The following is a 24,712-nucleotide window of genomic DNA, read 5'->3' as shown; positions in this document are numbered from 1 at the left end:
AGACAGTGAGTGGTTAGGGTCTGGAATGTGTGCTCTGACAGTGCGGAGACAGTGAGTGGTTCGGGTCTGGAATGTGCGCTCTGACAGTGCGGAGACAGCGAGTGGTTAGGTTCTGGAATGTGTGCTCTGACAGTGCGGAGACAGTGAGTGGTTAGGGTCTGGAATGTGCGCTCTGACAGTGCGGAGACAGTGAGTGTTTAGGGTCTGGAATGTGCGCTCTGACAGTGCGGAGACAGTGAGTGGTTAGGGTCTGGAATGTGCGCTCTGGCAGTGCAGAGACAGTGAGTGGTTAGGGTCTGGAATGTGTGCTCTGACAGTGCGGAGACAGTGAGTGGTTAGGGTCTGGAATGTGCGCTCTGAGAGTGCAGAGACAGCGAGTAGTTCGGGTCTGGAATGTGCACTCTGGCAGTGCGCTGGAGACAGTGAGTGGTTAGTGTCTGGAAAGTGCGCTCTGACAGTGCGGAGACAGTGTGTGTTTCGGGTCTGGAATGTGCGCTCTGACAGTGCGGAGACATGAGTGGTTAGGGTCTGGAATGTGCGCTCTGACAGTGCGCAGACAGTGAGTAGTTCGGGTCTGGAATATGTGCTCTGACAGTGCGGAGACAGCGAGTGGTTAGGGTCTGGAATGTGAGCTCTGACATTGCGGAGACAGCGAGTGGTTAGGGTCTGGAATGTGCGCTCTGACAGTGCGGAGACAGCGAGTATTTAGGGTCTGGAATGTGAGCTCTGACATTGCGGAGACAGCGAGTGGTTAGGGTCTGGAATGTGCGCTCTGACAGTGCGGAGACAGCGAGTATTTAGGGTCTGGAATGTGCGCACTGACAGTGCGGGGACAGTGAGTATTTAGGGTCTGGAATGTGCGCACTGACAGTGCGGGGACAGTGAGTATTTAGGGTCTGGAATGTGCGCTGTGACAGTGCGGAGACAGTGAGTGGTTAGGGTCTGGAATGTGCGCTCTGACAGAGCGGAGACAGTGAGTGGTTAGGGTCTGGAATGTGCGCTCTGACAGTGCGGAGACAGTGAGTGGTTAGGGTCTGGAATGTGCGCTCTGACAGTGCGGAGACAGTGAGTGGTTAGGGTCTGGAATGTGCTCTCTGACAGTGCGGAGACAGTGAGTGGTTAGGGTCTGGAATGTGCGCTCTGACAGTGCGGAGACAGTGAGTGGTTAGGGTCTGGAATGTGCGCTCTGACAGTGCGGAGACAGTGAGTGGTTAGGGTCTGGAATGTGCGCTCTGACAGTGCGGAGACAGTGAGTGGTTAGGGTCTGGAATGTGTGCTCTGACAGTGCGGAGACAGTGAGTGGTTCGGGTCTGGAATGTGCGCTCTGACAGTGCGGAGACAGCGAGTGGTTAGGTTCTGGAATGTGTGCTCTGACAGTGCGGAGACAGTGAGTGGTTAGGGTCTGGAATGTGCGCTCTGACAGTGCGGAGACAGTGAGTGTTTAGGGTCTGGAATGTGCGCTCTGACAGTGCGGAGACAGTGAGTGGTTAGGGTCTGGAATGTGCGCTCTGGCAGTGCAGAGACAGTGAGTGGTTAGGGTCTGGAATGTGTGCTCTGACAGTGCGGAGACAGTGAGTGGTTAGGGTCTGGAATGTGCGCTCTGAGAGTGCAGAGACAGCGAGTAGTTCGGGTCTGGAATGTGCACTCTGGCAGTGCGCTGGAGACAGTGAGTGGTTAGTGTCTGGAAAGTGCGCTCTGACAGTGCGGAGACAGTGTGTGTTTCGGGTCTGGAATGTGCGCTCTGACAGTGCGGAGACATGAGTGGTTAGGGTCTGGAATGTGCGCTCTGACAGTGCGCAGACAGTGAGTAGTTCGGGTCTGGAATATGTGCTCTGACAGTGCGGAGACAGCGAGTGGTTAGGGTCTGGAATGTGAGCTCTGACATTGCGGAGACAGCGAGTGGTTAGGGTCTGGAATGTGCGCTCTGACAGTGCGGAGACAGCGAGTATTTAGGGTCTGGAATGTGAGCTCTGACATTGCGGAGACAGCGAGTGGTTAGGGTCTGGAATGTGCGCTCTGACAGTGCGGAGACAGCGAGTATTTAGGGTCTGGAATGTGCGCACTGACAGTGCGGGGACAGTGAGTATTTAGGGTCTGGAATGTGCGCACTGACAGTGCGGGGACAGTGAGTATTTAGGGTCTGGAATGTGCGCTGTGACAGTGCGGAGACAGCGAGTGGTTAGGGTCTGGAATGTGCGCTCTGACAGTGCGGAGACAGTGAGTGGTTAGGGTCTGGAATGTGCGCTCTGACAGTGCGGAGACAGTGAGTGGTTCGGGTCTGGAATGTGCGCTCTGACAGTGCGGAGACAGTGAGTGGTTAGGGTCTGGAATGTGCGCTCTGACAGTGCGGAGACAGTGAGTGTTTCGGGTCTGGAATGTGCTCTCTGACAGTGCGGAGACAGTGAGTGGTTAGGGTCTGGAATGTGCGCTCTGACAGTGCGGAGACAGTGAGTGGTTAGGGTCTGGAATGTGCGCTCTGACAGTGCGGAGACAGTGAGTGGTTAGGGTCTGGAATGTGCGCTCTGACAGAGCGGAGACAGTGAGTGGTTAGGGTCTGGAATGTGCGCTCTGACAGTGCGGAGACAGTGAGTGGTTAGGGTCTGGAATGTGCGCTCTGACAGTGCGGAGACAGTGAGTGGTTAGGGTCTGGAATGTGCTCTCTGACAGTGCGGAGACAGTGAGTGGTTAGGGTCTGGAATGTGCGCTCTGACAGTGCGGAGACAGTGAGTGGTTAGGGTCTGGAATGTGCGCTCTGACAGTGCGGAGACAGTGAGTGGTTAGGGTCTGGAATGTGCGCTCTGACAGTGCGGAGACAGTGAGTGGTTAGGGTCTGGAATGTGTGCTCTGACAGTGCGGAGACAGTGAGTGGTTCGGGTCTGGAATGTGCGCTCTGACAGTGCGGAGACAGTGAGTGGTTAGGTTCTGGAATGTGTGCTCTGACAGTGCGGAGACAGTGAGTGGTTAGGGTCTGGAATGTGCGCTCTGACAGTGCGGAGACAGTGAGTGTTTAGGGTCTGGAATGTGCGCTCTGACAGTGCGGAGACAGTGAGTGGTTAGGGTCTGGAATGTGCGCTCTGGCAGTGCAGAGACAGTGAGTGGTTAGGGTCTGGAATGTGTGCTCTGACAGTGCAGAGACAGTGAGTGGTTAGGGTCTGGAATGTGCGCTCTGAGAGTGCAGAGACAGCGAGTAGTTCGGGTCTGGAATGTGCACTCTGGCAGTGCGCTGGAGACAGTGAGTGGTTAGTGTCTGGAAAGTGCGCTCTGACAGTGCGGAGACAGTGTGTGTTTCGGGTCTGGAATGTGCGCTCTGACAGTGCGGAGACATGAGTGGTTAGGGTCTGGAATGTGCGCTCTGACAGTGCGGAGACATGAGTGGTTAGGGTCTGGAATGTGCGCTCTGACAGTGCGCAGACAGTGAGTAGTTCGGGTCTGGAATATGTGCTCTGACAGTGCGGAGACAGTGAGTGGTTAGGGTCTGGAATGTGCGCTCTGACAGTGCGGAGACAGTGAGTGGTTAGGGTCTGGAATGTGCGCTCTGACAGTGCGGAGACAGTGAGTGGTTTGGGTCTGGAATGTGCGCTCTGACAGTGCAGAGACAGTGAGTGGTTTGGTTCTGGAATGTGCGCTCTGACAGTGCGGAGACAGTGAGTGGTTAGGGTCTGGAATGTGCGCTCTGACAGTGCGGGGACAGTGAGTATTTAGGGTCTAGAATGTGCGCTCTGACAGTGCGGAGACAGTGAGTGGTTAGGGTCTGGAATGTGCGCTCTGACAGTGCGGGGACAGTGAGTGGATAGGGTCTGGAATGTGCGCTCTGACAGTGCGGGGACAGTGAGTATTTAGGGTCTGGAATGTGCGCACTGACAGTGCGGGGACAGTGAGTATTTAGGGTCTAGAATGTGCGCTCTGACAGTGCGGAGACAGTGAGTGGTTAGGGTCTGGAATGTGCGCTCTGACAGTGCGGAGACAGTGAGTGGTTAGGGTCTGGAATGTGCGCTCTGACAGTGCGGGGACAGTGAGTATTTAGGGTCTGGAATGTGCGCTCTGACAGTGTGTGGATAAGGTCTGGAATGTGCACTCTGGCAGTGCGCTGGAGACAGTGAGTGGTTAGGGTCTGGAATGTGCGCTCTGACAGTGCGGAGACAGTGAGTGGTTAGGCATCTGGAATGTGCGCTCTGACAGTGCGGAGACAGCGAGTGGTTAGGGCCTGGAATGTGCGCTCTGACAGTGCGGAGACAGCGAGTGGTTAGGGCCTGGAATGTGCGCTCTGACAGTGCGGAGACAGTGAGTGTTTCGGGTCTGGAATGTGTGCTCTGACAGTGCGGAGACAGCGAGTGGTTAGGGCCTGGAATGTGCGCTCTGACAGTGCGGAGACAGCGAGTGGTTAGGGCCTGGAATGTGCGCTCTGACAGTGCGGAGACAGTGAGTGGTTCGGGTCTGGAATGTGCGCTCTAACAGTGCGGAGACAGCGAGTGGTTAGGGCCTGGAATGTGCGCTCTGACAGTGCGGAGACAGTGAGTGGTTAGGCTCTGGAATGTGCGCTCTGTCAGTGCGGTGGAGACTGGCTCAATCAAAGCTGTTAAGAGGGATTTAGATTATTTGGAAATGATGAATGTGCAAGTTTCGAGGGAGAGGATTGGGGTGCGGCACTCGGTCAACCTCTCAGAGAGTCCTGATGTGCTGAGCAGCTCCCTCCTGTGCTGTGACGATCGTATTGTTCTGGGTCTGCAACATTTGTGGCGAATGAATCCGGATTAACATTTCAGGCCGAAGCTTTGACCAGAACTGGGCATGGTTAGAAATAAACAGAGTAAATACAAATAGGAAGTCCGGCGAAGGGGACCAATCAGAGGAGAAATCTGAGAAGTTGACGGGTAGCAGTCAGGAAATGGGAAAAGGGGTGAAGGCGCCGGGGTTTGGGACAAGTATAGAAACAAAAGGTGGGTCTGGAAGAGGTGTAAATGGCAACAGCACAATCCAAGAGCGGGAGGGTAAGTCAGAAAATCTTGCAAAGAAGCAAGGGTTAGCATGACCCAGGAATGTAGCAGTAATAGGTGGGTGTGTTTCGGGTGTGTGTGTTACCTGGCAGGTGGCGTACCTCAAACACCTGCCCACTCTTCTCCCACTCTCCGTGGCTCTGATTAATGCTCTTGTCCTCCATTCGCAGAAGCTGCTCTTTGAGAAATCAGGAACAGAGGTTCAGACCTCAAGTTGTTAAACTGAGTGGTAATGTCAAAAGGCAGTAAAATGTGGGTGAAAGATCACTGGAAGTGTCCAGGAGGCTGGGGATAGAGTTGGGAGCGAGGCAGAGGATTAAAGTGGTCGATGAAACATTGGAAAAGACTGGAAACATGTCTGGGTTTTCCTCACAGTCGGTGGCAGAAGCTGGTCTGTATGTTTCCCAGTTGTCTGTCTCTTCACAGTGGAGAATGTGGACTTGCATAAAAGCACACAACTTATCAAAGATCACAGAAACTACTCATTCAAACATTTCGACATCTGTGTGAGTGTAAAGAGGAGCCTAATGCTCAAATATTGATCAATCATTGCCCTGAAATCCAGTTCAGGAAGTTGGCAACCTTTAACTTCGAAAATAACAATAAAAATGTCCCTGTTGTTTTGTGCCCTGATCTGTGGGACTTGGATAAATCAACCTTTCCACTTTGGAATTATTAAGGAAATACATTCCAGTGGTTACTTTAAAAGTATTTAAAGAACAATAATTGTTTTGTGATGGTTTTAAACGATGTTCACATTGTGCATTCCACTGGTAAGTGGCTTCCATTGCCGGCAATCGGCTGAATCAACAAATGCCGAGTGATCAGCCTCTGATTGCAAGTCCAGTGCACGGGCCGTTAAAGCGTCTGTATCACAGTTTATAAATAGGACAACCAGAGGTGGTGTTGGTGAGATTGATAGAGAGAGGGGATGGCTACAACAGGAATATTGTTACAACCCACACGGCCACAAGTGGGTGATCTGCGGCCTGGCGGCCACATGCGGCCCATCTGCGTTCTGAGTGCGGCCCCACGAGGCATTTTGTTGACCGATGCCCACGCGCAGAGTTGCCACATTCCTCTTATTTCCGTCCATGTTCTTTTCTTGCCGGTCTCACCTCATGATTCACATGTAAAGCAAGAGCGAGTGAAGTGAGGTGCATGCTGATTGCTCACAACATTGACTGTGAGAGCCGTGCTGTGTGTCCAAAGTCTTCCTTTGTTTTTACCATTTGAAGTTCATGACAGTTTTATTAATATATGAATGATAAGTAATTTGTGCTGTGAAATAAGCAAAGATTCTGATTGTCAGCCATAGCGAATCCTCAGGGGACATGCAGGTTACTCAGAGGCAGATTTAGTTTGTGGGGACCGGCGGTCACCTCTATTTCTGTCCCCCACCAACCCCCCCCCCCCCCTCCGCCCCCCCCCCCCCCCCCCCCCCCCCCCCCATTCCCTCACAGTCTCACTCGCCTGGGGTCTTCAGGGCAGCCTCTTGTCTCACTCATTGTCTCCTAAGGCTTGATTCCAGCCTCGTGCCTCTCTGTCGCTGGTCTGCCCTGGGTCCAGCCGCAAACCTCCTCACCTTTCACAGAAACGGTGAAGCCTCAACAGCCTCTCCCTCCTCGCTGAGTCGCCGCCCTCCGTTCCTCGTGCTCGCCTCAAGTTAACCGCTCAAATTAGTAAATGCAGAGTACTCAGGCCCTGATTGGATATCCAGTGCACCAGCCAGTGCTGGGCCCACCATTGGTCAGGACCCTGTGCCAAGGCATGATGTGTTTCATTGTAAATCCACCGCTGAGGTTACTGCCCGCTCTACAGGAATTGCTTTGGCAATTAGTGATGCCAGTGTGGGACTTAAAATACTTTAGTTCTAAAGAATGAATGACTTTGCATTTATCTAGTGCCCTTTGTCACTCAGGATGTTGCTGGCCTCCTACACTTTTGGAAGTGTAGTTACTGTTGGAATGTAGGAAACACAGCAGCTAATTTGTGCACAGCAAGATCCCACAAACAGCAATGTGGCAATGACCAGATAAGTAGTTTTAAGTGTATCAATTGAGGGGCAAATATTGGCCAGGATACCAGTGGGAATCTCTCTGCTCTTCAAAATAGAGTCTTTTACGGTCACCTGAGAGGACAACTGGGGGTCCCAGTTTAGTGAAGATGGCACTGGAGGGGCAGCCTGGATTTTGTGTTCCATTTCCTGGAGTGGGACTTGAACCCATGACATTTCTAATCAAAGGAAAGGCTTTTTATTGTGAGATTGGGTAGGTGGAGGGCCCATTGCTGATGACCTGTGGAAGGGTTTACTTCACAGTGACCTGACGCACCATTCCCTTTTCTCCACCCTTTGCTTATACTGCTGTGGTCATCTTGAGATTAATCTGAAGAGCCATGCCTACCAATCAGGGTGAGGATCTTAGACCCCCTACCTGTGGCATCTAAAGTAAAAGTAAAATGAAGTTTATTTATTAGTCACAAGTAGGCTTACATTAACACTGCAATGAAGTTACTGTGAAAATCCCCTAGTGGCCACACTCCGGCGCCTGTTCGGGTACACTGAGGGAGAATTTAGCACGGCCAATGCACCTAACCAGCACGTCTTTGGACACTAAGGGGCAATTTAGCCTGGCCAATCCACCTAACATGCACACCTTCGGACTGTGGGAGGAAACCAGAGCACCCGAAGCAAACATCATGCAGACATGGGGAGAATGTGCAGACTTTGCACACACACTGATCCAAGCTGTGAATTGAACCTGCGTCCCTGGCGCTGTGAGGCAGCAGTGCTAACCACTGTGCCGCCGTGCCGTGACTAAAACTGCAATGTGGTGAACAATATTTGTACTGACTACGGGGTAAGCGATTGTTAGTGTCAGAAAATGGAAAGCAGCCTTTGTTTATATGAGAGTCTTGCAAATCAGGCAATTAAAAGCAGAGTTAAGCTCCCTCTGCACAGTCTCATCAATATCGATGGGTTGGTCAGATGGGCAGAGCAGTGGCAGATGGTATTGAACCCTGATAAGTGTGCGGTGATGCACTTTGGAAGAAAAAACAAGACAAGGGAGTTTTTAATGAATGGCAGGACACCGGGAAGCTCAGAGAAACAGTTGGATCTTGGGGTACTTAGGCACAGATGCCTGAAGGCAGCAGAGCATATGAATAGTTAAGGTAATAGGATAGTTAAGAAGGCATTTGGGCCACTTGCATTCATCAGTTGTGGTATAGTATATAAGAGCAAGGAGATAATGTTGGAGTTATACAGAGTGTTGGTTAGGGCACAGCTGGAGTACTGTGCGCAGTTCTGGTCATCTCACTATAGGAAGGATGTGACAGCACTGGAGGAGGTACAGAGGAGATTCAGCAGGATGTTGTGCTGGGATGGAGCATTTGAGCTTTAAGGAGAGACTGGATAGGCTTAGAACATAGAACATAGAACATTACAGCGCAGAACAGGCCCTTCGGCCCACGATGTTGCACCGACCAGTTAAAAAAAAAACTGTGACCCTCCAACCTAAACCAATTTCTTTTCGTCCATGAACCTATCTACGAATCTCTTAAACGCCCCCAAACTAGGCGCATTTACAACTGATGCTGGCAGGGCATTCCAATCCCTCACCACCCTCTGGGTAAAGAACCTACCCCTGACATCGGTTCTATAACTACCCCCCCTCAATTTAAAGCCATGCCCCCTCGTGCTGGATTTCTCCATCAGAGGAAAAAGGCTATCACTATCCACCCTATCTAAACCTCTAATCATCTTATATGTTTCAATAAGATCCCCTCTTAGCCGCCGCCTTTCCAGCGAAAACAATCCCAAATCCCTCAGCCTCTCCTCATAGGATCTCCCCTCCATACCAGGCAACATCCTGGTAAACCTCCTCTGCACCCTCTCCAAAGCCTCCACATCCTTCCTGTAATGTGGGGACCAGAACTGCACACAGTACTCCAAGTGCGGCCGCACCAGAGTTGTGTACAGTTGCAACATAACGCTACGACTCCTAAATTCAATCCCCCTACCAATAAACGCCAAGACACCATATGCCTTCTTAACAACCTTATCTACTTGATTCCCAACTTTCAGGGATCTATGCACACATACACCTAGATCCCTCTGCTCCTCCACACTATTCAAAGTCCTCCCGTTAGCCCTATACTCAACACATCTGTTATTCCTACCAAAGTGAATTACCTCACACTTCTCCGCATTAATATTACAAACAGCAGTGGCCCCAAAACAGATCCCTGAGGTACACCACTTGTAACCGCACTCCATGATGAATATTTACTATCAACCACCACCCTCTGTTTCCTATCCGCTAGCCAATTCCTGATCCAATTTCCTAGATCACCCCCAATCCCATACATCTGCATTTTCTGCAGAAGCCTACCATGGTGAACCTTATCAAACGCCTTACTAAAATCCATATATACCACGTCCACTGCCTTGCCCCCATCCACCTCCTTGGTCACTTTCTCAAAAAACTCAATAAGGTTAGTAAGGCACGACCTACCTGCCACAAAACCATGCTGACTATCACCTATCAATTCATTACTCTCCAAATAACTATAAATCCTATCCCTTATAATTTTTTCCAACATCTTGCCGACAACAGAAGTGAGACTCACCGGTCTATAATTCCCGGGGAAGTCTCTGTTCCCCTTCTTAAACAATGGGACAACATTCGCTAACCTCCAATCTTCTGGTACTATACCAGAGGCCAACGACGACCTGAAGATCAGAGCCAGAGGCTCTGCAATCACTTCTCTTGCCTCCCAGAGAATCCTTGGATAAATCCCATCCGGACCAGGGGATTTATCTATTTTCAGACCCTCCAGAATATCCTGCACATCCTCCTTATCAACTGTAATACTGTCTATTCTACTCCCTTGCAACCCAGTGTCCTCCTCAGCTATATTCATGTCCCCTTGCGTGAACACCGAAGAGAAATATTGGTTCAATGCTTCACCAATCTCCTCCGGTTCCACACATAACTTCCCTCTGCCATCTATAACTGGCCCTAAACTTGCCCTAACCAACCTTCTGTTCTTGACATACCTATAGAACGCCTTAGGATTCTCTTTAACCCTATCCGCCAAAGTCTTCTCATGTCCCCTTTTAGCCCTTCTAAGCTCGCTCTTCAACTCCCTCTTAGCCAATCTAAAGCTTTCTAGTGCACTACCCGAGTGCTCACGTCTCATCCGAACATAAGCCTCCTTTTTCTTTTTAACCAACAAAGAAACTTTTTTGGTGCACCACGGTTCCCTAGCCCTACCAATTCCTCCTTGCCTGACAGGGACATACCTATCACAGACTCGCAGTAGCTGCTCCTTGAAAAAACTCCACATGTCGGACGTTCCCAGTCCCTGTAATCTCCTAGTCCAACCTATTTTTCCTAATTCTCTCCTAATAGCCTCATAATTACCCTTCCCCCAGCTAAAACCACTGGCCCGAGGTTCATGCCTATCCCTTTCCATCACTAAGGTGAACGTAACCGAATTGTGGTCACTATCACCAAAATGCACACCAACTTCCAAGTCTAGCACCTGGTCTGGCTCATTTCCCAGCACCAGATCCAATATAGCCTCACCTCTAGTTGGCCTGTCTACATACTGAGTCAAAAAACCTTCCTGCACGCTTTGAACAAAAACTGACCCCTCTAACGAGCTAGAGCTATAACAATTCCAGTCAATATTAGTCAAGTTAAAATCCCCCATAACAATTGCCCTATTACTTTCACTCCTAAGCAGGATTGACTCCGCAATCCTTTCCTCAACCTCTCTAGAACTTTTAGGAGGTCTATAAAAGACTCCCAACAGGGTGACCTCTCCTCTCCTATTTCTAATCTCCGCCCATACTACCTCAACAGATAAGTCCTCATCAAACCTCCTCTCTGACACTGTGATACAATCTCTGACCAATAATGCTACCCCTCCCCCTCTTCTACCTCCTTCCCTACTTCGACTAAAACATTTGAACCCCGGGACCTGCAGCATCCATTCCTGCCCCTGCTCTATCCATGTCTCTGAAATAGCCACAACATCGAAGTCCCAGGTACTGATCCACGCTGCAAGTTCACCCACTTTATTGCGAATACTCCTGGCATTGAAGTATACACATTTCAAACCCTGCTCCACCCCACCTCTGCAATGCCGTGCATTGCAGTCCCCATCCATGCATCCCTCACTTTCAGCCCCACTACTCAGGATCCCTCCCCCCCCCCCCGAATCAGTTTAAACCTCCCTGCATGGCCTTAGCAAATTTACCCCCCAGGATATTGGTCCCCTTCTGATTAAGGTGTAGACCATCCTTCTCATAGAGGTCACACCTTCCCCAGTACGAGCCCCAATTGCTTAAGTACCTGAACCCCTCCCTCCTGCACCATCCCCTCAGCCATGAATTCAAACCTTCCCTATTCCTCTCTAAACTATCCCGTGGTACAGGCAAGAGTCCAGAGATAACCACTCTGTCAGTCTTGGCCTTTAGTTTCCACCCCAACTCCATAAATCCCAGCCTAATATCCCCTTCCCCTATCCTCCCTATGTCGTGTGTCCCCACATGTACAATAACTTGTGGTTTATCTCCCTCCCCCCTTAGAGTCCTGAATACCCTGTCAGACACATCCCGGACCCCAGCCCCTGGTAGGCAACACACCAACCCTGAGTCCCTACCTTTAGTTCCGACCCTCCTATCTGTCCCCTTAATTGTGGAGTCCCCAATCACCAGGCCCAGTCTTTTACAGCCCCTAACCACCTGAGCTTTCTCACTCGGCTCACCCCCAGAGATCTGCTCTCTATGCTCAGTTGATTCCTCCTCAACTGTAGCCTCCAGCACCGAAAACCTATTATGGAGGGGATCCGCCCCAGGGGATTGTCTTCCCGATTGCTTCTTACCCCTCCTCCTGGCATTGACCCAAGCCTCATTTCTAGGAGTTACTATTTCTCTATAACTCCTATCAACTTCCACCTCCGCCTCCCGAATTATGCGGAGTTCCTCTAACTCCCCCTCCAGCTCCTTTACACGCTTCTCCAGAAGCTGCAATCTAATGCACTTCTTACAACTAAAATCTCCTGAAACACTACTGGATTTCCTCACCACATACATCCCACAGGAGATGCAGCATACTGCCTGAACTGCCATCCCTGAAGCCATTACCAGCAAGAAAAAAAGAAAACAAAAAACTTCCCCACACTTATAATTAGGTTAGAGGAGGATGGAAGGGTGGGATCCTCTACCAGTGTAGAGGATCGGGTATCTCCTCTGCACCAATTTATAGGGCTAGGGGCCCGAGAGAAAAAAAAAAACTACAGCTACCGGCAGGCTTCGCGATGCGGCCTTCCGGTTTCCGTTAATTACAAAAAACCTCCCGAAAATTAGACAAAAAAAAAACCCAGAATTTACTCACAGTCCGCGCTCTCTCTCTCACCGCTCACAGTCTCCACCCCGCAGGTCCGCTCCCAGAGGAACACTGAGGCCGATACCCCGAGGCGAGTACTTATAAGGTAAGTGAGAGAAAAAAAACTACAGCTACCGGCAGGCTTCGCGATGCGGCCTTCCGGTTTCCGTTAATTACAAAAAACCTCCCGAAAATTAGACAAAAAAAATCCAGAATTTACTCACAGTCCGCGCTCTCTCTCTCACCGCTCACAGTCTCCACCCCGCAGGTCCGCTCCCAGAGGAACACAGGCTTGGATTGTTTTCTCTCGAGCAGAGAAGGCTGAGGGGGGACATGATTGAGGTGTATAAGATTCTGAGGGGTCTGGACAGGGTGAATAGGGAGCAGCTGTTCCCCTTGGTTGAGGGGCAATCATGAGGGGCCACAGTTTTAGGGTGAGGGGCAGGAGATTCAGAGGGAATTTGAGAAAATAAATTCACTCAGAGGTTGGTGGGAATCTGGAATGCACTGCCTGGGAAGGTAGTGGATGCTGGAAACCTCACAACCTTTACCAAATAGTTGGATGAGCACTCGAAACATCATAACATTCAAGGATATGGGGCAAGTGCCGGAAAATGGGATGAGTGCGACTTTAGTTGATTTGATTTATGACTGTCACATGTATTAGTATGCAGTGAAAAGTATTGTTTCTTGCACGCTATACAAAACATACTGTACATAAACAAGGAAGGAGAGTTTTAAGTTTATTTATTAATGCAACAAGTAGACTTACATTAACACTGCAATGAAGTTACTGTGAAAATCCCCGAGTCGCCACACTTCGGCACCTGTTTGGGTACACTGAGGGAGAATTTAGTATTCACAATGCATTTAACCAGCACGTCTTTTGGACTGTGGGGGGAAACCGGAACAGCCGGAGGAAACTCACGCAGACACGGGGAGAATGTGCAAACTCCACACAGACAGTGACCCAAGCGGGAATCGAACCTGGGTCCCTGGCGCTATGAGGCAGCACAGCTAACCACTGTGCTGCCCATGCAGAGTATAGTATTACAGTCATGATATGGGGATGCTGGCATTGGACTGGGGTGGGCATAGTACGGAGTCTCACAACATCAGGTTAAAGTCCAACAGGTTTATTTGGAATCACAAGCTTTTGGAGCGCTGCTCCTTTCGGCACTCCGAAAGCTCGTGATTCCAAGTAAACCTGTTGGACTTTAACCTGCTGTTGTGAGACTTCTTGCTTTTACAGTCATAGATAAGGTGTAGAGAAAGATCAACTTAATACGAGGTAGTTAGAACAAAGCTTTAGAAGCATAGAACACGAGTAAAGATAGAATTAGAGGGTATGCTGGGGACAGCTTGTAAGAAGTTGCCTTGCTCCGGCACCATCTTGGATCAATGTTCGCTCGATGGGCCAAAAGGCCTTTTCTGCACTCTACGACTCTATGACTTTATATTGGTTCCATATCAAAAGATTGCCATTTCTCAATTTCCCACACCAGTCTGCATTTGGGCTGAAGAATTGTCAACTGTCACCATGCCATGACCCCGTGCCCACTCATATGGGCCTCCCACACCTCAGGTGCTTAAGTCTCAAGAGGCGCAATCACGAGGGCCATTGGAGAGCTGCGGAAGAGTCTAGAAACCCCCATGGGATGCCGCCTTTGCTTCTTATCGATTCACATCTTTGTAAAATCGAAAGCACAAGACGCAACACTGAAAATCAGGAAATAACTTTTTTCACCTCAGCTTGTCAGCACTTCTACTGAAATAGTGTTTGGAAATTTCAATTCACTAAAAAAAGATTTTGAAATCTCCGTAATTTACAACAGGCAGAGCACTGTGCTCAATACGTATCAATGTTGGACAATGTCATAGAGATGGGAGTAGATGGGCTTCACAATGGCATCAACATGTGCCCCCCCTCAAGCTGATCTGAGGGCCAGCTATAACCCTGGTCTTGTGGACAGACTGCTTCGGTCCTGGCTGTTGCCACGGAGAAGGGTAGATCTGGGGGCTGGGGTACAGAGCGGGGGCAGAGGACAGGGGCTTCACACTACCCAAAACTGAGCTGGAGGAGATTTCTGCTGATCCAGAACTCCTATTGGACGAGCTGTTTAGAAAGAGTGGTGAGGTTGGGGGGTGGTGCTGGGAGAGAATGCCATCAATGTATGTGTAGAGACTGATGTGTTGTCAGGCAGGTGAAGTCACTGAGGGGACAGCCTGTTGGTGAGAAATAGGAAGGGACAAAGGATAGATTCTTGTGGGGGGCACCAGAGGTGATGATACAGGAGTGGGAAGAGAAACCATTGCAGGTGATTCTCTGGATAGATTGGGCTGGTCCTACAGCGGCACAACTCTGCCCAGCTAGATGGTGGCGGAGAAGGTGTTGGAGGAGGACAGACTGGGCACCCATGTCAAAGGCTGGGTGTGGTTTGTTTCTGTTACTGTCAGGTTGGTATTATTCACTGATTTTAATAATGTGGATACTTCATCAGAATGGGATGGAACTCAGTTGTGAGATCCCTACACCCCAGTGGATTTCCATTTGGAGAATGGCGAATTGGAGGATGTTTATAGTTTATTCATTAGTGTCACAAGTAGGCTGACATTAACACTACAATGAAGTTACTGTGAAAATTGTCACACTCTGGCGCCTGTTCGGGTACACTGAGGGAGAATTTAGCATGGCCAATGCACCTAACCAGCACATCTTTCGGACTGTGGGAGGAAACCAGAGCACCCGGAGGAAACCCACGCAGACACGGGGAGAATGTGCAAACTCCACACAGAGAGTGACCCAAGCCGGGAATCGAATCCAGGTCCCTGATGCTGTGAGGCAGCAGTGCTAACCACTGTGCCACCGTGCCGAGGGGTATATATTGGATGGCTGGGCCCCTTCCTCTGGGAATGTTTCTGTAACATTAACCCCTGTAGGGAGCGCTGATGATCCAGTATTGCACCTCAGAAATCTTTAATCACACTGAAAAAGAAAGCTCTTAATTCACAAAATCATTCATTTTTAAATAAATTCATCCGTGGGACATGGGTGTCGCTGGCTGGCCAGCATTTACTGCCCATCCCTAGTTGTCTGAGGGCAGTTGAAAGTCAACCACATTGCTGTGGCTCTGGAGTCACGTATAGGCCAGACTGGGTAAAGACGGCAGCTTTCATTCCCTAAAGGACATTAGTGAACCAGATGGATCTTTACGACAATCGACAATGGTCATTATTAGATTCTTAATTCCAGATATTTTTTATTGAATTGAAATTTCATCATCTGCCGTGGTGGGATTTGAACCTGGGTCCCCCAGAGTTTCTGGATTAGTAGTCTAGCAATAATATCACTGGGCCATCGCCTCCTCTTAAATAATGATTTATTTCTCTTCAAGGACCAGTGGGCAGATCTGATGTGGTGATTTTCTACGCAGAAGATGCCAAGGAGTGGAGTGCATACCTCGTCAGCTTGCTCACGTCAGTCAGTCTCTCTGAGGTTCTGCCCTACACAGTGAATGAGAGCACCTCATTTACAAGCTGGGATTACAGTCAGTTCAAGAAGTGTAAATGTCTCTTGGTGCTGCTTTCGCCGCAGCTCCTGGATTTGGCCGCACTCCCTGCAGTGGGGCACGGACTGCAGAGGATACTGCTGCCAGTACACAAGGTGCTTATGCTGCTATGCGGTGTGACAGAATCAGCAGAAACAAAGAGCTTGTTCAGAGACTGGCAAAAGTGGAAACAAGTCTCGTGTGACGATGATCCAGATGTTTTCACCACAGCTGTGGAAGAAGCCATCAATGAGAGTAAGTTTCAAACTGAGCTACATTGAAGTTTAAAGTTTATTTATTAGTCACAAGTAGGCTTGCATTCACACTGCAATGAAGTTACTGTGAAATTCCCCTAGTCGCCACACTCTGGCACCTGTTTGCGTACACTGAGGGAGAATTTAGCCTGGCCAATGCACCTAACCAACATGTCTTTCAGACTGTGGGAAGAAATCGGAGGAAATCCATGCAGACACAGGGAGAACGTGCAGATTCTACATAGACAGTGACCCAAGCTGGGAATTGAACCCGGGTCCCTGGCGGCGTGAGGCAGCAGTGCTAACCACTGTGCCACCGTGCTGCCCTCTGACAGAGTAACTTCCCCAGGCCCTTTTCCTCCACCCTATCCCCATATCCCCACACATTTCCCATGGTTAATTCACCTAACCTACACATCTTGGATCTCTAAGGGTTAATTTAGCATGCCCAATCAATCTAACCCGCACATCTTTGGACTGTGGGAGGAAACTGGAGCACCCGGAGGAAACCCACGCAGACACGGGGAGAACGTGCAGACTCCACACAGACAGTGACCTAAGCCGGGAATCGAACCCGGGTCCCTGGCGCTGTGAGGCAGCAGTGCTAACCACTGTGCTGTCCGATTATATAAAAGTTACCTGACCCTTTCTAGATTACTTGTCCCTCACTCCTCCAAATGGGATCTTAAAGTTTATCCAATCTTGTCAGGGTTCCCGCCTCTACCACTCTTTCAGGCAGTGAATCCCAGATTCCCACCACCCTCTGGGTGAAAAAGCTTTTCCTCAAATCCGCAATGAATTTCCTGCCCCTTATCTTAAATCTATGTCTCTTGGTTATTGACAAATTTTTGTGTATGGTAAGAAACGCAGAAGCCAATTTGCACACAGAAAAATCCCATAATGTGGGCGGCACGATAGCACAGTGGTTAGCACTGCTGCTTCACAGCTCCAGGGACCTGGGTTCGATTCCCGGCTTGGGTCACTGTCTGTGTGGAGTTTGCACATTCTCCTCGTGCCTGCGTGGGTTTCCTCCGGGTGCTCCGGTTTCCTCCCACAGTCCAAAGATGTGCGGGTGAGGTTGATTGGCCAGGTTAAAAATTGCCCTTTAGTGTCCTGCAATGCGTAGGCTAGAGGGATTAGTGGGTAAATGTGTAGGGATATGGGGGTAGGGCATGGGTGGGTTGTGGTCGGTGCAGACTCGATGGGCCAGATGGCCTCTTTCTGCACTGTAAGATTTCTATTTCTATGATAATGAAAAAAGTGAAATGACTTTGCATCTAAAAGCAACAGAACGGATTGAAAAGTAAATGTCCAAAGAGATTTCTGGGTGTCCTCATGCGTGAATCACAGAAAACTAGTATGCAGGCACAGCAAGTAATAAGGAATGGGATATTGGCATTCATTGCTAAAGGAATAGAATATAAAAGTGGGGAAGTGTTGCTGCAGCTGAACAAGGCATTAGTGAGCTCTGACAAAGGGTCATCCAGACTCGAAACATTGGCTCTATTCTTTCTCCACAGATCTCATGAGATTTTCCAGCATTTTCTGCTTTTGTGAATGTATTAGTGAGACCGTATTTAGAATATTATGTACAGTTTTTGTCCCCTTACTTGAGGAGGAACGTAGTTGCATTGGTTCAGAGGAGGTTCACTAGATTGATTCCAGAGATGAGGGATTTGACTTATGAAGAGAGATTGGGCAGTGTAGGCCTATACTCTCCCTCGAGTTTAGAAGAATGAGGGGAGATCTAATTGAGGTATACAAGATATAAAAGCAGATCGACAGGGTAGGTAGACATAGAGAAGATGTTTCCTCCAGAACAATAGGTCATAGTTTTAGGATAAGGGGCAGCAGACTTAAAACCGAGATAAGGAGAAACTACTTCTCTCAAAGGGTGGTGAATCTGTGGAATTCACTACCCCAGAGTGCAGTGGATGCCGGGACATTGAGTACATTTAAGGAGGAGATACGGATTTTTAGTTAGTAATGGATTGAAGGGTTATGGCGAATGGGCAGGAAAGTGGAGACAGGGCCGAGATGAGATCAGCCATGATTGTATTGAATGGTGGAAGATAAGGGTGATTTTATAGCTAGACAAAGCCCTGCTTAGACTATACCAGGAGTACAGTGTTCCATTCTGGGCAGCTGGACCTCCGGAAGGATATGTTGGCCTGGGAGAGGGTGCAGGGCAGGTTTATAAGAATTATATCTGGATTCCAAAGGTTACATTACGAGCAGTGATGACACAAACGAGGGTTGTATTCCCTGGAATTTAATGATTAAGGCGTACTTGAAGTTTTTGAGAGATTATGGGAACAGATAGGTTGGATAGAGGGAAAATATTTCTACTGGTTGCAAGGTCTAGGACTAGGGGATATTGTCCAACAATTAAAGCCAGTCCTCCCTGGAGTGAAATTAGGAAACACATGTATATATTAAAGAGTAAGGGCCCAGGAGAGGGTGGTGCAGGCAGTCCTAATCACTGGGGTCCGTACTCGAGGCACCAGGACTCATTGGCCAAATGACCTGTCATTCTGAACATTCAGTGTCCAAAACAGCCAATGCAGCAGCTAGACCATCCTGATTGACAGCCTAATCAACCGTGCGTGGAGTCTGAGGACATTGGTAGAGTGTTAAATGAATAGTCTGCACACCTGTCTTCACTTGAGAGAAGGAGGATGTTGGAATTCGGGGCGAGAGACTGCAAGGTTCTTGAGCAAATTGACATAGGGAAGGACAAGGTGTTGGCAGCCTTAAAAGTGCACAAACCTCCAGGTCTGGATGAATTATGTCCCAGGCAAGGGGGGAGATTGCAGGGGCTCTGACCCAAATTTTCAATTCCTCTCTGACCAACTGGGGAGGTGCCAGAGGACTGGAGAGCAGCTCATGTAGTTCCGCTATTGCAGAAGGGTTGTAGAGATAAACCAGTGAAGTAGCAGACCAGTGAGTCTCATGTCAGTGGTAGGGAAAATTCTGAAAGAGAGAATTAATCTCCACTTGGAGAGTTATGAGTTAATTAGGGATAGTTTCCACTTCAACAGAATGCACCGCCTGGGAGGATAGTAGAAGCAGGAATCCTCAGAACTTTTAAAATGTATTTGGATGAGCATTTGAAATGTCAAAACATTCAAGGATGTGGGCCAAGTGCTGGAAGGTGGGATTGGTATAGATTTAGTATAGTTTTGTCAATGCAGACTCAGTGGGCCGAATGGCCTCCTGCTGCACTGTCGGGATTCTATGATTCGCTGCGTATTGGAGTGTGCACCATGCTTCTGTATTTCCTGGTTTATTTTCTCTGTGACCCGGCTGGCGTTCTGTGGTGACAGTCCCCGACTTCGCAATTCGCTGATCATGAGGCCTCGCGTGTGAAATCTGTATTTTTGGTTTTGTCTCTGGTCAGGGGTTGCATGTTGGGGCTTTAACAGCGTGAGATTCAGTTCCAGTGGTGGGAACAATCGCTCCTGTCCTCACACAAACACACACGCACATAAACAACTCATAGAATCCCTACAGTACAGAAGGAGGCCATTCGGCCCTTCGAGTCTGCATTGACAACAATCCCACCCAGGCCCTACCCCTGTCATCCATTTACCCTGCTAATCCCCTGACATTAAGGGGCAATTTAGCATTGGCCAATCCATCTAACCGGCACATCTTTGGACTGTGAGAGGAAACTGGAGCAGCCGGAGGAAACCCACACAGACACGGGGGAACATGCAGACTCCACACAGTCACCCGAGACTGGAATTGAACCTGCATCCCTGGCACTGTGAGGCAGCAGTGCTAACCACTGTGCCACCCACTGTATAAAGATGTGCAGGTTAGGTGGATTGGCTTTTTGGGAGAATCAGTGCAGTCTTGAAGCACTGTATGGCCTCCTTCTGCACTATAGGGATTCTATGATTCTGTGAAAAGGCAAAAAAGGTTTCATTATTTAGTTCTGCTGCTTGGCACTCTTTAGTGATCATCTCTATTAATTAGTCATTTTTTAAATGACCAATTTATGGTTTTGACATTGACTCAAGAACAGCTTCTTCCCTGCTGTCATCAGACTTTTGAATGGACTTACCTCGCATTAAGCTGATCTTTCTCTACACCCTAGCTATGACTGTAACACCTCAATCTGCACTCTCTCCTTTCCTTCTCTATGAACGGTATGCTTTTTCTGTATAGCACGCAAGAAACAATACTTTTCACTGTATCCTAATACATGTGACAATAATAAATGAAATCAAATCAAAAATTTATTTATTTTTAGAAACATAGAAAAACTACAGCACAAACAGGCCCTTCGGCCCACAAGTTGTGCCAAACACATCCCTACCTTCTGGACCTACCTATAACCCTCCATCCTATTACGCTCCATGTACTCATCCAGGAGTCTCTTAAAAGACCCTATTGAGTTCGCCTCCACCACCACTGACGGCAGCCGATTCCACTCAACCACCACCCTCTGTGTGAAAAACTTACCCCTAACATCTCCCCTGTACCTACCCCCCAGCACCCTAAACCTGTGTCCTCTCGTAGCAGACATTTCCACCCTGGGAAAAAGCCTCTGAGAGTCCACCCGATCTATGCCTCTCAACATCTTATACACCTCTATTAGGTCTCCTCTCATCCTTCGTCTCTCCAAGGAGAAAAGACCGAGCTCCCTCAGCCTATCCTCATAAGGCATGCCACTCAATCCAGGCAACATCCTTGTAAATCTCCTCTGCACCCTTTCAATCTTTTCCACATCCTTCCTATAGTGAGGCAACCAGAACTGAGCACAGTACTCCGAGTGGGGTCTGACGAGGGTCTTATATAGCTGCATCATTATCCCCGGACTCCTAAACTCAATCCCTCGATTGATAAAGGCCAGCACATCATACGCCTTCTTAACCACCTCCTCCACCTGCGGGGCCGATTTCAGAGTCCAATGGACCCGGACCCCAAGGTCCTTCTGATCCTCTACCGTACTAAGAGTCTTTCCCTTTATATTGTACTCCTTCATCCCATTTGACATACCAAAATGGACCACGACGCATTTTTTTTTTTAGAAAAAGACATTTATTTGGGTTGAAGTCCATCTGCCACTTGTCCGCCCAGTCTTGCATCCTATCTATGTCCTTCTGTAACTTCTGACGTTCCTCCAGACTATCCACAACCCCACCAACCTTCGTGTCGTCGGCAAACTTACCAACCCATCCCTCCGCTTCCTCATCCAGGTCATTTATGAAAATGACAAACAGCAAGGGTCCCAGAACAGATCCCTGGGGCACACCACTGGTGACCGACCTCCATTTAGAAAAAGACCCATCTATACCCACTCTCTGCCTCCTTTGGGCAAGCCAGTTCTGGATCCACCGGGCAGCAGCCCCTTGGATCCCATGCCCTCTCACTTTTTCTCGAAGCCTTGCATGGGGGACCTTATCGAACGCCTTGCTAAAATCCATATAAACCACATGTACCGCCTTCCCTTCATCAATGTGTTTAGTCACATTTTCGAAGAACTCAACCAGGCTCGTAAGGCACGATCTGCCTTTGACAAAGCCATGCTGAGTATTCTTGCGCATACTAAACCTCTCTAAATGCTCATATATCCTGTCCCTCAGGATCTTCTCCATCAGTTTACCAACCACTGAGGTTAGACTCACCGGTCGGTAATTACCTGGGCTATCTCTATTCCCCTTCTTGAAAATAGGAACCACATCCGCAATCCTCCAATCCTCCGGCACCTCTCCTATCTCCATCGACGACGCAAAGATCATCGCCAGAGGCTCTGCAATCTCATCCCTCACCTCCCACAGTAACCTGGGGTACATCCCATCCAGACCCGGCGACTTATCTATCTTGATGCCATTCAAAGATTCCAGCACAACCTCTTTGTTAAAGTCCACATACTCAATCCTTTCAGTCCACCGCATGCCCGCAGTACATCCACCCAGTTCCTTCTCCTCTGTGAAAACCGAGGCAAAATACTCATTGAGCACCTCTGCCATTTCTACTGGTTCCGTACAGATTTTCCCGCCTTCACCTTTTATAGGCCCTATTCTGTCACGTCTCATCCTTTTACTCTTCACATATTTATAGAACGCCTTAGGGTTCTCCTTAATCCTACCTGCCAGGGCCTTCTCGTGACCCCTTCTGGCTCTCCTAATTTCCTTCTTTAGTCCCTTCCTACCAGCCGTATACTCTTCTAAATCCCTATCTTCGCCAAGCACTCTGAGCCTTTTGTACGCTTTCCTTTTCTTCTCGACTAGGTTCCGCACAGCTTTCGTGCACCACGGTTCCTTTAACCGACCAACACCTCCCTGTCTGCTCGGAACGTTGTCCTGTCCTAGACAGACATTCATTGAAAAACTGCCACCTCTCTTCAGTACATTTCCCCGAGAATACCTCCTTCCAATTTACTCCTCTAATTTGCTGTCTAATGTCTTCATATTTCCCCATACTCCATATAAACACTTTCCTAGCTTGCCTGATCCTCTCTTTTTCCAATGCAAGCCTGAAGGAGATAAAGTTATGATTGCTATCCCCAAGATGCTCTCCCGAGAGATCTGACACCTGTCCAGGCTCATTGGTCAGTATCAGATCAAGTACAGCCTCTCCTCTTGTAGGCTTGTCCACATGCTGTGTCAGGAAACCCTCCTGAACACACCTAACGAACTCTTCCCCATCCAATCCCCTTACCGTAGGGATATTCCAATCTATGTTTGGGAAATTAAAGTCTCCCATCACAACAACTCTGCTATTACTGCATCCCTCCAGGATCTGTTTCCCTATCTGCTCCTCCACCTCCCTGTTACTATTGGGCGGCCTATAGAAAACTCCCAGCAAAGTGATTGGCCCCTTCCCACTCTGGACTTCCACCCACAGAGACTCTGTAGACAATCCCTCCACAGCATACACCTTCTCTACAGCTGTTACACTATCCCTGATCAGCAGTGCCACTCCACCCCCTCTCTTGCCTCCCTCCCTGTCCTTCCTGAAACATCTGAATCCCGGCACCTGGAGTATCCAGTCCTGTCCCTGAGACATCCAAGTCTCCGTAATGGCCACCACATCACACTTCCAGGTATCGATCCATGCTCTGAGCTCATCCCCTTTATTCACTATACTCCTGGCATTAAAGTAAACACATCTCAATCCTTTGGTCTGAGCTAGCCCCTTCTCTATTCCCTGTCCATCCACCCTCTTGCACTGTCTATAACCCTTCTCTGTTTGCAAGCTACCTTCCTCACTCTCAGTCACCTCATTTTGATCCCCTCCCCCCAACCTATCTAGTTTAAACTCTCCCCAGTAGCCTTAGCCAACCTTCCTGCCAGGATATTGTCCCCCTGGGATTCGAGTGCCACCCGTTTTTTGTGTACAGGTCACACCTGCCCCTAAAGAGGTCCCAATGGTCCAGGAACCTGAATCCCTGCCCCATGCACCAGTCCCTCAGCCACACATTCATCCTCCACCTCACTCCATTCCTGTCCTCACCTTCCCGTGGCACAGGCCAGCAATCCTGAGATTACTACCTTTGCTTTCCTCCTTCTCAGCTGTCTCCCTAATTCCCTATATTCTCTTTTCATGACCCCTTCCCCCTTCCTACCCACATCAGCGGTACCAATATGTACCGCTACCTCTGGCTCCTCTCCCTCCCACCTTTTTGCTCAATAAGATGTCTATGTTTTCTTCATAGCTTGCCTTTTTATTTGAAATTCATGTTTAATGCTGTGCCAATCCAGATTTCACGCAGCTGCCACTGAGTTTCTTGCTCTCGGGGAACAAAATGCTCACGGGGTCTGATTGTTTTTTTGGGGGCTGGCAAAAGGGCTTATTTTCGCTCCAATAGAAACAGGAAGTGTTGGAAATGCTCAGCCTGTGTGGCGGCATGGGTGCAGAGGGAGACTAGAGGCCAGTGACCCTTCGCCAGAGTTAGAGCTTATGATGGATGGGAAGCACTAGGTCTGGCCTGGAATTTCTAGTTCCCTCTGCTTTGAGTTAACTGATGTGGAGATGCCGGCGTTGGACTGGGGTAAACACAGTAACAGTTTTAACAACACCAGGTTAAAGTCCAACAGGTTTATTTCCACTCCATTAGGGAGAGTCAACATGGCTTTGTGCGTGGTAGGTCATGTTTGACCAATCTATTAGAGTTTTTCGAGGAGGTTACCAGGAAAGTGGATGAAGGGAAGGCGGTGGATGTTGTCTACCTGGATTTCAGCAAGGCCTTTGACAAGGTCCCTCATGGGAGGTTAGTTAGGAAGGTTCAGTCGCTAGGTATACATGGGGAGGTAGTAAATTGGATAAGACACTGGCTCAATGGAAGAAGCCAGAGAGTGGTTGTGGAGGATTGCTTCTCTGAGTGGAGGCCTGTGACTAGTGGTGTGCTGCAGGGATCGGTGTTGGGTCCATTGTTGTTTGTCATCTATATCAATGATCTGGATGATAATGTGGTAAATTGGATCAGCAAGTTTGCTGATGATACAAAGATTGGAGGTGTAGTGGACAGTGAGGAAGGTTTTCAAAGCTTGCAGAGGGATTTG

At 49.0% G+C, this 24,712-nt stretch overlaps 1 protein-coding gene across 1 annotated transcript in view; it reads left to right on the top strand.

The window, feature by feature from the left end:
* LOC144480149 (phosphoinositide 3-kinase adapter protein 1-like) overlaps window positions 1-24,712 on the top strand; it is a 188,628-nt gene that overhangs the window by 129,973 nt on the left and 33,943 nt on the right. Inside the window, exon 2 of the mRNA XM_078199293.1 lies at window positions 15,790-16,197. Coding sequence (XP_078055419.1) covers window positions 15,790-16,197 — 408 coding nt within the window. The remainder of the gene's footprint in view (window positions 1-15,789; window positions 16,198-24,712) is intronic.

This window comes from Mustelus asterias, chromosome 28 (assembly GCF_964213995.1).
Source record: "Mustelus asterias chromosome 28, sMusAst1.hap1.1, whole genome shotgun sequence".
Lineage (NCBI taxonomy): Eukaryota > Metazoa > Chordata > Chondrichthyes > Carcharhiniformes > Triakidae > Mustelus > Mustelus asterias.
The sequence above is the reverse complement of the archived record's forward strand: the minus strand, read 5'-3'. Positions and strand labels throughout refer to the sequence as shown.